Raw genomic sequence first — 16,388 nt, 5'->3', positions numbered from 1 at the left:
CTGTTTCTGCAACATCCCAACTCTTTTCTCTTTGAGTCTAAAAGGACTCTGACAAGCTCGACACAAAAGCGTCAAGGCTTAAAGCTGTTATATTTAATGGCTGAAGTTTGGAAGAGTACTGGCTTTGTTCCCTAGTCAGGCTGGACAATGGAGTAAGAGCGAGTGAACAAAGAAAAACGTGTAGGTCGAGGCTATGCTTCTTTCTGTTATAGCTTCAAGCTCATTTACTTTGTGACCTGCAGCCACGGACAAATGGGACAGACACAGGTGAATAAAGAGGACGATAACAAGAAGACGGATGAGGAGCTGGTGCACCTTCGGAGGGAGATTGGGCTGCTGCCTGCTGTATCTTTCATCATGGGAACAGTGGTGGGCAGTGGGATCTTCATTGCACCGAAGGGAGTCCTAATAAACAGCGGCAGCATGGGGCTGTCACTTCTAGTGTGGGGACTGTGTGGGGTCCTTTCCTTGTTTGGTAAGATCTGGAAGTGTATTCTGTTTCTGTATTCATGGTCAAAAACTCTTGTCTTTTAAAAACTGTATTTATGTCTCAAGCTTAAAATTCCATAAACTGTAAATTAAAGATGTCAACATTCATTGTTTTGTGAACGACACATTTTGAAGCATCATGTTGCAAGCTTGGTTATCAAAGGTCATCAAAGTTCATCAATAAATGCAGATGTAAAAATAAATCTCTTGAGCTGGTCATATTAAGTAAGAGTCTTTGAGGACTCACTCACCTTCACGTGAGTGAATTAATAATTTAGAGGTCTGCTGAATACTTAATCATTATAAAAGTTTATTTATTAATAAATATTATTAATTATATAAATAATTAATAAATAATATCTATCCATCCATCGGACAGGTCGCCAGTCTGTCATAGCGCTAACACATAGAGACAGACAACCATCGGGGGCAACTGTGTTTCAGGGGGTTGGGAAGCTCATCTTGTAACCAGAAGGTTGCCGGTTCGATCCTCTGCTTTGTCTGTCTTGGTCCTGTCTTGTGTCCTTGGGCAAGACACTTCACCTACCTCCTACTGGTGTTGGCCAGAGGGGCCGATGGCGCAGCCTCGCTTCTGTCAGTCTGCCCCAGGGCAGCTGTGGCTACAACTGTAGCTTGCCTCCACCAGTGTGTAAATGTGAGAGTGAATGAATAGTGGAATTGTAAAGCGCTTTCAGGGTCTCAAAAAGTGCTATATAAAATGCAGTCCATTATTATTCACACCTATGGGCAATTTAGATTTACCAGTTAACCTAACCCCACTAGCTGCATGTCTTTGGAGTGTGGGAGGAAGCCGGAGTACCTATGGAGAACCCACACAAATACAGGGAGAACATGCAAACTCCACACAGAAAGACCCTGGCCTGATGGTGGAATTGAACTCAGGACCTTCTTGCTGTGAGACAACAGTACTAACCACCGTGCAGCCCCATTTTATATATCTGAATATATAAAAATCTTTATTTATTTAAATGTAAATATTTAATAACATGTAAATATTAAATGTAATAGGGTTCCTCCATGTATACATTTGTCTAATAACCACAAAATCTGATTTGAGTCCAAGATGATGATCAAATTCTTTTAAGGTTTTGTCAGAAAGGCCTTTGATTGTCAAATCACAATCAAAACTCTTATGATCAAATGCTGTATTGGTGGTTTGGAAACATTTCATGTGCTTATTTTCTGTTCTTCCAGGGGCACTGTGCTATGCTGAACTAGGCACCACTTTTACAAAATCAGGGTGTCACTTCACGTATCTGTTGGAGACATTAGGACCCCTTCCTGCTTTCCTCCGACTCTGGGTTGAGTTCTTATTCATCGGGTAAGTTGTTTTTCGTGAGGTCCTAGAGTTATAAAATAGAGTCAGCGCTTAATCACTGAAAATATTTTTAATCTCCAGACCAGCTGCGACTTCCCTTGTGTCCTTGGCCTTCGGTCGTTATGTGGTGGAGCCATTCTTTGCACCATGTGCTGTTCCGACAATGCTAATCAAACTTGTGAGCATCCTTGGCATGAGTGAGTGGTTTTCAGTTCTCAGCATTGTGCGAAAGTCTTGAGTCTACCTTGATTTCTTTATGTTTTGCTTCCAAATAGCCAGACTGTCTTGTAATAATTTTTACCTAATTTCTTTAGTTGACTCTATGAAACACAGAAAAGATAACAGGGCAAGAAATTGTATTTTTGCACTAACAAAGTGATTCCTAAAGTGTTATTAGCCAAAAGCTTCTCAGCATGGTGTGTAGTGTTTCCTTAAAAATGTTGAGGAAATGGGAAAAGTGGTTAAAAAAATCAGTAGCAGATGAACAAAATCCAATGAACATGTCCTTAAGTTATAGGAAAAGTCCGGCAAAGACTGAGGTATGGATCTAGGCCTTCAGGTAATCCATCTAAAATTCACAGAAGCTTTATTAGAAATGGTCTAAGTGGAAGAGTGTCTGTTACGAAGCCACTGAAGTATACTATATTACAACTAGCTGAAAGTCTGGTTTCATGGAATATTGTTTTGTTCAAATCATTGAGGTTCAACAGTGAGTGTCTAAACCAGCTGTAAAACACAGTGGAGGCGCTGTCATGGTTTGGGGCTTGATTTCATGCTGTGATTTTGGGAATCTTGTCAAAATTGCTGGAATTCTGAACACACAAAAGTAGCGCCTGACTTTTATAATCCTTTCAATATCAGCTGGAAAGTATCTGACTGGGAATATTTTCATTTTTCAGCTTGGAATGGTAAATGGTAAATGGTAAATGGCCTGTATTTATATAGCGCTTTACTAGTCCCTAAGGACCCCAAAGCGCTTTACATATCCAGACATCCACCCATTCACACACACATTCACACACTGGTGATGGCAAGCTACATAGTAGCCACAGCCACCCTGGGGCGCACTGACAGAGGCAAGGCTGCCGGACACTGGTGCCACCGGGCCCTCTGACCACCACCAGTAGGCAACGGGTGAAGTGTCTTGCCCAAGGACACAACTGATCCCAAATACACTGCCAATGCAGTAAAAGTATATGTGAATAGAAAAGCACACAATGGAAAACTATCTGTCATGGACTCAGATCAGAGCTCAGATCTGAACTTGACAAAAATCAGCTTGACAGAGGAAAGAAAAGGAGGCAGCCAACATGTAAAGAAGATCTTTGAATGTCCTTCAAGAAGCCTGGAGAAGTAGGGAGTTCAAGAATAAAGGTCAGAGTACCAAATCTTTAAAGCTCATTTGAATTATAAAAACAGGTTTCTGCAATTTTGTACAAAATTGTTTTGCCTGTATACTTCCAAACAGAAGACATATTTCCATGCGTGCTTACTGACATTTTATTCATTCATCTATTTCCCATTTTCCTAGCAAAATATAAAGAGATGAAGAATGACTCAACAACTTTGCACAGTCCTGTATTTGTCTGTATGTTTTTTTTTCATGTTTGTATTATACAAAACCACAGTAGTTTATTTTGCCAGTTGTTTATCTTTGTGTCTCTGTAGCATTTCTTGTGGCAGTCAACTGCTGGAGTGTGCGCATGGCATCTCACATCCAGGTCTCTTTGACTTTCATTAAGATAGTTGCTCTGGTCCTCATCATCATCCCCGGTGTCATTGCTTTGGTCAAAGGTGGGAACACGTAACTGTAAAGATCCACCCAAAAAAGAAAATAAAAAAATACTTTATCATATTTGGAAAGTTAATATACAACACAACAAGGCAACTTCTAAAAAAAAGCAGGGAAGCTGTATAAAATATAAATAACAACAGAATGCAATAATTTGCAAATCAAATTAGACTGTGGTGAAATTTTTCAAAAATGTTGGGCAACAAAAAGCTGAAAAAAGTAAGAAGTACTAAAAAGAACCAGCTTCAGGAACTAATTAGGTTAACTAGCAACAAATGAGTAACATGACTGGATATAAGAAGAGCATTTTAGAGAGCCAGAGTTTCTCAGAAGTAGAAATGTGCAGAGGTTCACTAATCTGCAAAAAAACTTCAGAATAATGTAACATTCTTGCACAGTGGTAAAACATGGCCTTGGCCCAAATTTTTGTTCAATTCAAAACAAGCCAATACTTTTCTTAGATTGGGATTTTCTCAGTTTGATCATTCAATATATTTTCCATGTTCAGTTGTGCACAAAATATGAGTTAAAATATAAGATTTGTAAATTCTTGCATTGTTTTTTGTACATTTTTACACAGCAACCCAAATTTTGCAGAATTGATTTTGTACTACTACTACTACCACTAATAATGATGATAATAATAATGATAATAATAATAATAATAATAATAATAATAATAATGCATTCAGTTGGTTGTCACTATCTCTTTCTGTATCATCCTTTTTGCAGGAAAGACTGAAAACTTCCAGAATGGTTTTGAGTTTGAATCATTAACATTAGACAGGCTGCCACTCGCCATCTATAATGGCCTATATGCCTACAGTGGATGGTAAGCAAACATATTATATCAGGAGAACTGCTACAAATACAAATGATTTTAGCATGGTTTTTTTACCATAATTTATACAAAACTATTTTGCGTAGATTTGTACAGTCCATTAAATCATACTGTTACAAACATCAGATGCCTGTGTCTTTCCTTATTTTTCTTTAGGTTTTATTTGAACTTTGTCACAGAAGAGGTCAAAAATCCAAACAGGTAGATTGCATGTGACATCTCTTCATTTTTTTTTCTCAGACCAATTTGGCTGCAGCTCTTATATCACTCTGTCTGTATCCTGTCTTAACAGAAACATCCCACTGGCAATAATCTTGTCTATGGTGACCGTGACAGTCTTATATGTGCTTGTTAATGTGGCCTACTACACTATATTGGCTCCCACTGAGCTGCTGCTGTCTGATGCTGTGGCTGTGGTACATCACATTCTGTACTGTATTAAAAAAGAAAAATCAGAGCGATGCGTGTACAGAGTTTGTCTGATGAGCTTTCTGTCCCCCAGACATTCGCCACCTATGCTCTTCGGGGATTGGATTCTGCAATTCCAATACTCGTGGCCTTATCTTGCCTCGCAACACTTAATGGTGGCATCTTTGTGTCACCAAGGTATTCTGACCTCGTAAAACATGATTACTGCCATCTTTTCTGTGGCTTTGAATTCATGTGAGTGCTCTGTTTTGCAGGATGCTTTTCGTTGGAGCCAGAGAGGGCTACTGGCCACAGATCTTTTCCACAATCCATATCCGCAGACACACACCTTTACCTGCTTTGCTGTTAATGGTAAAGGGCTGTCCACACATTATAAACCAGTCATCTGCATAAATAAATAGTAAAACGCTTTGAAAATAAAGTACAGAAGACAAAGTGTTGGTAAAAAACTCTCAAAGTAGAATCTTTCATTTCAACCAAGAATAAGTCCTAATATTTTATCGTGAATATTTTATTAAATATATTTAAACTGTATATTTAATTCACCTTAAAAAGATATGACATGATTCTTGATTCTGTGTATTTAATCACTGTGTGTGTAACAGTGACATAAGAGTTACACTGTTTTCTGTGTGTCTCCAGTACCCACTGATGGTGATCATGTTAATCAGTGGAGATATTTCCCAGCTCATGAGCCTTCTCTCCTTTTCTGATTGGTTCTTCATTGCCTTGGCAACCTTGGGGATGCTCATCCATCGATATCGCTTCCCCCTCCACCCTAGACCTTTTAAGGTTAGCATATTGTACTGAATTGCAAAGTCTTTTTGTCTTACTACATGTTAAACTGAACAATTTATTGGTTTGTTTGTTTATTTATTTGCTGTATTGTGGTTATTAATATTAAGGTGCCGTTGGTCATCCCAGTCACCTTCACAGTGGTGTCTTTCTTCATTGTGAGTCACTCTCTTTACTCGGACCCTTGGAACACAGGATGTAGTTGTCTCCTTACATTGTCTGGGGTTCCAGTTTACTACATGACAGTCTACCACTTTTGCTTGCCCCCCACATGGAGGCGCATCTTCAGTAAGTCCCATAACTGCAAAGCATTTTAAGTCCTAGTCCATCCATACTGTTACAGATTCAAAGCATCATGTCTGAGTCTCTCACAGAAACATGTGGTTGTTGTGAAAACACTGCGTCACTGCAGTCTTGCCTTAAAATGTATTATCCAGATTATTATGATGGGGAAGTCTAGCACAAATTTGCGTGTGAAATCTAGGTAGTTTTCCATCAGCTGGAAGTGAAATCATGCAATATGCATACTCATTTTGTTACAAAACATCCCTGTGAATGAGGAAGTTAACGACTGAAATCAGCTCCTTGCAGATCATGGACACTTAAGTCCAATATAAGAGGTGTAAGCAATAATAATAGAACAATAGTTTAATTATTTATTTATTTTATTTTGAAAATACGGTGACCACAATGTGGATAATATGGGAACCACAAAGTTTTCCAGTTTTTATTAAAGATTTGATGTATTAAGGGAAAAATGTTATTCAACAAAGACGAATGGGCCAAAATTCCTCCACAGCGATGTAAAACACTCATTGTCAGTTATCGCAAAGTCTTGATTGCAGTTCTTGCTCCTAAGGGTGGTACAACCAGTTATTAGGGTTTAAAGGGCAACTACTTTTTCACACGAGGAAGGTTTGGATAACATTGTTGCCGTAATAAACAAAATGATCATTTAAAGACTGCATTTTGGATTGATTGGTGTTATCTTTGTCTAAGATTATACTTTTTTTTTTTTGAAGAAACATGTGAAACATGTAAGTGTGATAAAAAAATAAATAGAAGAAATCAGGAAGTGATACAAATACATCTTCACAGCACTGTATGTGAAACACGAACCTTGGGTTATTATTAAGTCATCAGACTCTGAGCTGGGTCAGACCATTCTTTAGGAAGACAGAAAGATATACATCTTAAGAAAGAGAGGACTTCTTGACTGCTGCATAATACTGTTTCTCCGATATTCCCAGATTATTGCAGCAAGCAGCTGCAGATCCTTCTTGAAGTGGCTCAACAGGAAGTCAAGACATGCTGAAGACCATCCAGATATCCTGCTTTCTACTTATATACTTCCTGGATAGCATCTTGACAGGTTCTAAAAACTTTCAATGCAGTTAAATAGCATTATATTAAAGCATTTTTTGGTATAGCAAAGGGAGAAATTAAAAAGCAAATCCTCTGGTTGAGGAATTTTAGTTAGAACACTGAAAGTGGTAGTTTTTCCTCAAGGTGACTCCTGATGGGCTCCTGAAGCTGGCAAGATCTGTAGGAGCCATAAAACATTGTTCTATCCGAAGGCTGTGTTTTATTCCTGTCATGTTTCCTTTAGATCTTTTTTTTTTTAAGAACTTTTGGTTATTTCATGTTTTTCTTTTGTTGTCACTGAATATTTTAGAATGTTTTACTTTTTAAACTCCCTTTTTTGTTTATTTTTTAAATAAATCTTGCTTTTTTCTCTCTTCTGTATTCACCTACATATTCATATTCTGTGTCTGCATTGAATAAACACTATATGTTCACGTCTTAAAATACCAGAGTGCGTGTCGTGCGTTTTAATCATCTTCTGGAGCATGATCTGCTACTCCGCTTGACATTCCTCCCATACTTCCACCCGGTCACGGTTCTCCCACGGGGATTCTCGATTGTTTAGGCAGAGAACTTCACTTTTCTGCTGCAGGAGAGAACGAGAGAGCTGGAAGGCGACAGGAACTTACTTTCATGTGAGTGCTTATTAGCAGTCAAGGATGCCAATCCAAGATTTGGTAAACAGCACTTTCTCCCTATCTGGATTGGGAGGATTTCTGGTGTTTACCTGGGGATCGGTTATGTTAGGGCAAAAACATAATCAACTGACATGACTGACAGGGTTCCTCTCTTTGGCAATAGCCTTTTATTCGACCCAAGATAGCCAACTGAAGCACAGCAGAGAAGCAGATAAAATGAGCTTCTGGATAAGCAGACTTCCCTTTCGTGTCCACTTTAGCGCACGCATTTAAATGCCCTTAAAGACAGCTTATTTCCCCAGTGTGTCACTGAAAAGCTACGGGCGTGGATGTTTGAGTGACACCTGGATGAGGGTATTGAAGCAGCGACTTAGTCTCTGTCTGGATGCTGCAAACTTGGAGGTGGAGGAGGTGTGGCAAAAAAGAGAGATGAGGAACAAGAGGAGAGCGCTGTTGTTCCGTCACAACTCAGCGTGTCCGGCTCAGTCAGTGTATTGTTGAAAACGGGAGGGTCGGGCTACATTCCGCAGAAGTTGCAGAAGTAGTGCCATCATTGAGGAACTTGGCCGCAAAGTTTCGTTGGGATTGATTCGTTTTATGAGAGCTGAAGGGGCGAGCGAATGGAGAAGCACAAAGGTAAGATGAGAGGTTTGGTGTCAAGAACATGAGAAAGGGCTGCTGGCTTCTCGGGTGGGATTGCTGACAGTGCTTTCTTGTGAACTATCTCTGTATGAATATATTTTAAAACAGTTGTAATAAAAAGGGGTACTGTGCAACACGCAGGGTAGACAAAAACTGGCTTGCGGTGAATAATTACTCGTGAATTTTACTGCTGTGACTTTATATACTTTCGAAATGAAAGATTAAGAAAAGCATCTTCAGATAAAAGTTGTTTCGGTTGTGCTTGTTCTGTTCTGCTGTGCTGTGCTGGAATAACACACTGTTTTTAACATGTGGATCATTTAACTGTCGGTCACCTGCCACTCATTAAGGATGTAACCAAAATAACCCGGGACATGAAGATGGCTTTTCCACGACCATTCAAAGTTGAGTTCCATAAATTGTTTACACCGTGGCTTCTGATGAATTCCATTAGCTGCAACATCGTTCTCACAGCATTCCTCAAATTCCTGTGGTTATTTGCTCGCGAGGGGATGAGCAAGGTCGTTTTAATGCTTCCTGATTAACACAATCAGAGTTTAAAATAAAGTGAGGTGAATCTCACCTTGCTTGCCTAACTGCAAAAGAAAAAAAACATCGCTCTTTGGACCTCTGCACTGCTGAGAGGAGTTACTGTCCGACTCCTGCTGGAGTAGAAACAATGGCAACTAGTCAAAAAAGTCTTGCTCCCACATTCCCGTTTCCCAGCTGACTGGTGAGCCCAGGCTGCTAACTCCCACAGCCCATCAGAGTACACAGTCAGTGTTTCAAGCAGTCACTTACAGAGGTGTTTTATGCTTATGTGCATTTTTCACCCACTGTGGGAGAATACCAGCCAAGGTTTTTGATTGATCATTTTTTTATTTTCTTTTTACATATCCCTTATGTTTGTTTTTGTCTTAGCTGAACACAGATATATCTGGAAATGTTTTTATTGGGCTCAAAGGAATTTTCCTCTCTTTTGTTACTCGCCCTTCCTCCCAAGATTATGAAAGATTAATTGACAATGACAAAAACATCAATAATATAATAACATGTAATAACATCCGTCGCCCTCATGTAACAAACAGTGATGTTGTCATGTTTTAGGACCGATGATATTACAGCGATCGTCCACCAGGGGAGCCACGTTGCTCACTTCACCGCCTGTTGTGTGTGTGTCAGTGGTTTTAAAAGTAGTAAGAAGTGAGAATTGCACCACTTTCATTTGATGCCTATCAGGTAGTCCTGATAGGGGATAAAGGTGTTTAAAATGCCAATGATTGGATGAATTATGAGTCAGCAATGAAGGGGAGGCAGAGGCAACAGACTTGCAGTGGGGATGTAATTGATTAGAGAAGGGCAGAATTGGGAGGGTAAGAAACAGGCTGCAGAGAATGAGTTGGTGTGTTCAGGCTGAAAAAAGGAAAAAAAGCTGGACTGTACCTCTTTTGGCAGCGCACTAGGACATTGAATTAGATACTAACAGCCACAGGCAACCATTGGAGGGGGTACAGTAAAGGGAAACCTGGGAAAATTCAGGGAGGCCGATGACAAGGAAAGGTATTATTTAGTATTCTGGAAATGTTTCGTGCTTCTGAAATCTGACTCGTGCCGGTTTTCTTCCAGAGAAGCAGCCCAGCAGCTCATGCCACTGATTCTCACACCTTGTGCCAGAGATGAGGATCGAATTAGTTCAGCCACCTGGAGCTTTGTTTGGTTTCCATGACCTCTGGGCTGTCGTGAGACATATTTGAGAATCGATTATTACAAAAGAGAACGCACACTTCTGCAGCTCAGCCAAGAGACGATTAGAGCCCTTTTTACTCAGCCATTGGCCCACAGCTTGCTTTGCCCTGCACCTAATTAAAGCCCACATGCTGGTGTTTTAGCCCACAAAATATTAAATAATCAGAGAGGTTGAAATAGTTATACAGTCTTTTTTTTTTCACAGATTACTTACTGGTACCAGATGTCTTGATCAGCTGATAAATGGATGAAGTTCTTATACACTCTCATATTTTCATAGCATTGGCTTGACATAGAAATTATACATTAATAATATACAAGTGGAACTATAGAAATAAATAAAGTGTAATTCCACTAAATGTTCCCATAATGGGAATAGAAGCATATGTTTATTTTCATCTAAGATCCTTTCCAGTATTTATTATCTTCATTTCCTTGTCAATCAACGGCTTCCACCTAATGCCCTTGTTTATTTAGCCTTCCATGCTAATATGGATCCCAGCAATTTGTGCATAAAGCTATATGCTACATATGCCCCTTTCAGTTCTTCACAGCTGTGTTTCACCCATAAAGGCGACAGCTTCTTTTCTCGCCTCAGCCATCAGTCTTCTTCTCCAGCAGTGATCTGCCTCTGTGACCAGTTCCAAAAGAATATGCAAGACAAATGGAGGCAGGCTGAAAGATGTGCTTGTGGACATTGTTGGTTTAGAAGATTATGCAGAAGACTCACAGTTTAAAACTGTATGAGTCTGAGGAGTGGTGGAGCATAGTTTTCAAAAGTTTTAAAGGTTTGCAGTAAAACAAGAATATGCTGCTGTGAGAGTGAAGTAATGTTTAGGTGAAATTAGTGGAGCGCCCTCTACAAGCTGGAGCAAAGGCACCCCTAAAGTCACAGGTAGCTGTAGGATTTGGACCCACAGCACAGTCACATTAGTGTTCAAACAGGTGCAATGTTTAGTCAAGAAAACCCCCATTTACCAAATCTCATGAGAACCCATTAATATCATTTGTGGTCATTTTGCTCAATTCAACAACAAGTGCTTGTATAACACTGGAGTGACCAAATCTAATGTATTTTTAACCATTAAGTATTTGTGTGCTGTGTGTGGCTGCAGTGAAAGACGCCATGCACAAACCACTAAATGCCAAAAAGCTATTTTCACTTTTCTTAATCTGTGTATGCCAGTAATGGCATCATAAATTACACACTTTTTATTACAGCGCCACAAATCCCAACATTTTCCACTTATTTAAAAGCGCAAAATGCCAAACCTTGAAAACTTCAAGTTCAAAATCCCTTAATTTATCAAATGAAAGGAAGGGATGGAGTTGGAAATAAATCAAATTCATTCACCTTAATTCACATATTATTTTTTGAAGTGTTTGACAAATCCAAAAGGCGCTGATCCCCTCCTAAATGTCTTTTTAAGTAAGTATCTCCATATTAGCATGCTCTTCAGTCTGTCAGCGCAGATCATGCCAATCAATTTAAGGTGCTTTTCAGCGCAGCTTAACAATATGAAACTGTCAATGGGTCTAGTGGGTTTGACCTGCTATCAGCTCAGGAGTAGCTTGCTTAGATGTAGACCATTAGACCTGGCATGGGGTCTCCTGGTTCACTCGTATGTGTGTCATGGGATGAACTTGCCAACGGGGAGTGAGTGAAGTGTGGGTAATTCAGGAAGCTGGATGAGGCTATAAAAATGATGAAAAGAAAGGCGGTCTTCCTGTTCTGTGTGAGTTTGGCTCTTTTTGCCCTCCGGCTCGCACTCTCGCTCATTTTCAACACATCAAACGTGTCTTTGTTTTATGGATCCAGCTCTGGATCAACCTGTACTTTGTTTGCTTCTCACCAGGTACACTTTTGTTGGAGAAGCTACACTTGTAATCACACACTCATATGCACAGTCTCTCCACGAAGGCCTTCTTGGCAGCCTTTCTGTGGTATATTTAACTAAGCGGAGAAACTTTAATGTGGCTGGACTGAGGCTGGGAATTGCAGCGCCTATTCTGTCACTTTTTTTTGCATCGTCAAGTCAAGAAGTCTGAAACATTCTTAAAGCTTTGTCTTTTTTTTTCTGAATGTATCAGTTTAGCACTCCTCAGTTAAAAGCCACACAAAGTGATACATGCATGCACACATCACACATGAGAATGAGTGTGAAGAAAGCATTTGAGGGGAAGTAGTGAGGGGGTTTGACTGAAGGATGAAGGCGGGGTTGGGGGGTGGGGGGTGGATTAAGAAGGGGACGTGGAACCTCACTGAGCCTCCTCTGCCTTATGGCCCAGGGGCTGACAGATATTTCATCTCTGTGTGTGTTTGCGAGAAAGGCCAAAGGCAAGGAGTAAGTTTGTTTTGGAGCAAGTCTTATGGTACAAAGTTAATGTAATTTCTGGCTGCCTGCAGAATGTAATTCTAGGCTGAATTTAGCCTATTTGCTAGGTATTTGTTAATTAGCTAGCTATGCTGTGGCCCGTCTACTGTTGCATGCTTAGCAAGGAGAGGGAGACAGCAGTGTCTGGGCGGATTTATCTTTAGGTTTGCACTTGAAGCAACCCCTTCAGTGGATCCACTGTTGATTAAATCATGATTAGAGCAGCTTAGAAGATGGTGTTTTGAATCATTAGTCTCTGTTTATATTATAATTTCTGAGCATTATTAAAATTCCAGCGCATTAAAAATGTCAAATTAAGCCAACAACTCAGACACTAAGCTTCAGCGATGAGCCAGACTTCTGCATCGTTTTTATCTTCACCCCGAATCTCATGCATACGCAGCCTCGCAGACACAAATCTGCAGCATCACATCTTTAACCCAACGAGTCGACTCTTCAGCTTTGGCGTTTATCTGCACTGTCTACTGTAACCTGCATTGAATCCTAATCAAGACAAAGTTGTGTAAGTAGAGCAGGGCCCCTTCCTAAAATCAACAAAGATTTACTTGGGCTTTTAGAGGCCATTAGCATGCTTCAGCAGTGAAAAACTGCCTGATTTCTCCAAGGGCTCAGATGTAAGCCTCAATATAACTTAGATGGCACAGATCTAAAGAAAGACCGCCAAAAAAAAGGAAAGAAAAGAGCGTAAAGAAAGTTGACGCGTGATTCGAATAAAGGCAAGATTCAATAGTTGGGGCAGAGGGAAGATGAAAGAGGAGACACTTGAAAAAGAAAGTGGAATAACTCTTGATAAGTGGCTTCTTAATAACTTCTGTCTTCAGTACTTGCATCCTTATAGTTTAACACCTCAATGGGAGGGTCAGCATGGAGAGTTTGCACTTGTGAGGGTTGTGCTCATTCTTCTTCAGCTCGGACTCTTAGGTTGCCGTGCCGTACCCACTCTCTTTTACCTTCTTAATTTTATGACACTGGACCTCCCGTTTCTTTGCAGGCTGTTCCTTGTTCCTTCTTCATGCTGTTATTTTTGTCCTCCAAAACGAAAGGAAAAAATACCAAAACAAATAGTTCTCCATTGTGAGCAGCCATGACTTCAGGTTTTCGTTTCTATCAAAGACATGGGAGGTGATTTCACTGATCAGTTCCTGTTTTTTTTAGAGAGAGGTGTGCGTGTAGGGTAACAATATGCTGCAGTGTTCAAACCAATCGACTATTTGGGCTCTTGGCTATAATAAGACCACTGAACGCTCTCAAGCCTCACTTGTATCAGCTCCTCTGCAAAACTCCTCTCAACCTCTATCACCTTATCAGACAGGGAGACTGCTGCAGATTATTTTTAGACCACTTTAAATTGAACGTTTGTTTGTTTGTATTTTGTATCGCTGAAGAAAACTGTCTCATAGAAATTGTGATGACGAACAGCCAAACAGAGAATTTTTGAACAAAATGCAGTCGAATCCAAATTATTTTAATACAGATATGTGTAGCAAAATGTGTTGAGCCTGACGACCAAAACATGTCGCTACAAGACTAGCTTGTAGTGACAAGGCTTGGTATGAATAGGCTTGTTTTTTTTTGTATTTTGCTTTCATCTCATTCAGTACTTTGACAAACAGGTCCTTGGACCTGAAAGTGCTACTATAATCAGTCCTTCTGGGTAGTTAGCTTTGCATTACACAGAATTAAAACCCACAACTACTGGTCTCCATGGCCTTGCCGTGGAATGAGCAGTGACGGAAGTGACTAGGATGTGAGAAAACAAAAAACCCCACATCTCAGTGGTTTGTGAACAATGTTACATGCTAACGTAGGAACTTGTAATCACTGGTGATCTTCACTATTCCTTTGTGTGATCTTATTGTATTGTGGCTATATGTAGGCGCAAAGACTTTTTGTGTTCTTCCAGCATCCTGCTTTTAGCTATGTGGTCCCGATAAAACACTGATAACAATATTTGCTCTCAAAGGTGAGGTTTCTTCTTTGCACATTGTCTTTATGCTGAAATTCAAAGACATTTTGGCATGATGGTACACTGCATAGACCTGCGATGGCTTGCTTTTAACCTGGGAATACTTAACGCATCTATTTTATGGGACAAGGTGATAGCTAAGAGTGAATAAAAGGTTGTAAGTTCCAAAAATCCATTTATTTATCATGTGCTAGTCCATTAGGCATCTCAGGGAGGACTACTAAGGCTGTAAGATATCACCAGTCATAATTTTGTGTCTCAGGTTGGCACCGATTTGATGATACAACTTTCCATTTCTCTCTTTGTCCTTCAGCGTTGCTATCAGACATTTACAGCCCCCTTTTTTTTTCTGAAGTCATCAAGTCGACTCCTTTTTTCTCTTCTGTGGTTTCTATGGAAATAACACCAAAACACAGCTTGGATTAATCCAGCCATGTCGGTCGCAGGCTCTGTCCAACAGCTGAACCCAGCATGTTTCATATAGAAAAAAACCTGCACCTGCCAATTTGGATGAAACACCAATCAAATTGTTGTTTGATCCTTTATTCATCAGTGAATTATCTGCCACTCTCACCAAAGAAAGAGCAGCCTGGAACAAATCAATCACACGCAGCTCTTTGGGGGGGTTTTTGTGTTTTTTTCCAGTCGTGCACATTTTTCGCCTGATACAAATCCGCTCTGCTTCAGTCGTTTTTTCGTGTCTACTGGAGCAGAAGCACTTTTAAGTGTGTGACAGGGCGAAAAGCACATTACAATCCAAACATTTTTACTGTGACTTTGGCCGCTGGTTCCAATTCTCCTTCTTGCCACCACTTCCCTTTTGGGAGTCGTAGCTCTGCAAGTGTCAGTCACAAGGCTAAACAGATCACAGAGCCGGCGCTTGGTGTCATTTCATGCAAATTAGTTTTTACTAGATTTTTCCAAAGAGTGAGCCCTCTAAAATGGATTTATGTAAGTTTATAAGCTCTTTTTCATATCTGTAATATTTAATCATATATTCATGTTTGTCAAAGCTTGACCTTCTTTGCTGTGTGTGTTTACCAACTCATAGAGATCAAGTCTTGATTGGTTGATTGATTTGTGATGAGATGTTGTGCATAGTTGGTTGTGTTTGCTGAAGTAGGCTTTAACTGTTTCCTCTAACATAGCGGATCAGCTGAAATTGCCACTTAACCTCAATTTTGATTGGTGATTATTGAGTCATAAATAAGTTTTATTATAGGAAAAATACCTGCTGAGGAAGAGAAAGAGAAAAAGAAAGACTTTCACAAAGCCATTTAAGGCATTGTGTCTATTACTATTATTTAATTATGTAAGATGAATCATGCTGTAGGGATCGTTCATTCCAGTAACAAACAAGAAATCACTGTTTGGCTTACTGAACTTGTTGAACATGGATTTATTTATTTTGTCATCAGTTTTAGATTGGGACAAGCTATCTCTGGTGTTTTGTGTGACATGTCATTAGTAGAATGCTTAGTGTGAGTGTGAGTCATAAAATATGTCGGGAGAAACGGTCACACCTGCTGTGGTGAGAGTCTTTTTCCTGCTAAATATGTTGTGATCTTAAAAACAAATCAGATAAACAAGATACACCTCTGGATTCCAAATCTAATGGTGTGGTAAATGGATGAGTCAACGCTGAGTGAGATGGATATAGACTCATGTGGAAAAAAGAAAGTGCACCCTCTTTCACTTCTAAGGTTTTATGCATCAGAACATTCTGTAGTCTAGTAAATACAAACTCAAATGAAAAACAACACATGACATATTCCACTGTTGAACTTGAGCCCTTTTCTGTATGATGCTATCAGTTTCTCACATCTTGAGGAGGAATGTGGCCCACTCTTCTTTCCAGCATTGCTTCAGTTCATTAAAGTTTGCACGTATTTGCTGATGCACACCTCACTTATGATCCTGCCACATTTTAACTGGGCCAGGGTAGCCTTT

The 16,388-nt window shown here is 39.8% G+C and overlaps 2 protein-coding genes across 4 annotated transcripts in view; both read left to right on the top strand.

Moving 5' to 3' along the window:
• Positions 1-7,497, top strand: part of LOC100710221 (cystine/glutamate transporter) — a gene marked incomplete in the record, with an annotated part of 11,336 nt that extends 3,839 nt beyond the window's left edge. Inside the window, 12 exon segments of the mRNA XM_019362578.2 lie at positions 243-475; positions 1,705-1,831; positions 1,910-2,025; positions 3,497-3,622; positions 4,353-4,452; positions 4,618-4,662; positions 4,754-4,877; positions 4,964-5,067; positions 5,145-5,241; positions 5,533-5,682; positions 5,796-5,973; positions 6,936-7,497. Coding sequence (XP_019218123.1) covers positions 243-475; positions 1,705-1,831; positions 1,910-2,025; positions 3,497-3,622; positions 4,353-4,452; positions 4,618-4,662; positions 4,754-4,877; positions 4,964-5,067; positions 5,145-5,241; positions 5,533-5,682; positions 5,796-5,973; positions 6,936-7,000 — 1,465 coding nt within the window.
• A 636-nt stretch (positions 7,498-8,133) lies between these two features.
• afap1l2 (actin filament associated protein 1-like 2) overlaps positions 8,134-16,388 on the top strand; it is a 40,934-nt gene continuing 32,679 nt past the window's right edge. The window contains exon 1 of one of the 3 annotated variants that reach the window (XM_005471257.4): positions 8,134-8,324. In XM_005471257.4, coding sequence (XP_005471314.1) covers positions 8,309-8,324 — 16 coding nt within the window. In that variant the 5' untranslated portion in view covers positions 8,134-8,308. Of the gene's footprint in view, positions 8,325-15,272; positions 15,390-16,388 lie in introns of those variants that run through there. The other 2 variants (XM_019362570.2, XM_025909805.1) reach the window with 2 other exon arrangements.

This window comes from Oreochromis niloticus, linkage group LG8 (genome assembly GCF_001858045.2).
Source record: "Oreochromis niloticus isolate F11D_XX linkage group LG8, O_niloticus_UMD_NMBU, whole genome shotgun sequence".
NCBI classification, from domain to species: Eukaryota; Metazoa; Chordata; class Actinopteri; order Cichliformes; family Cichlidae; genus Oreochromis; species Oreochromis niloticus.
Note: the sequence above shows the minus strand (reverse complement) of the source record. Positions and strands in the feature narration are given on the sequence as shown.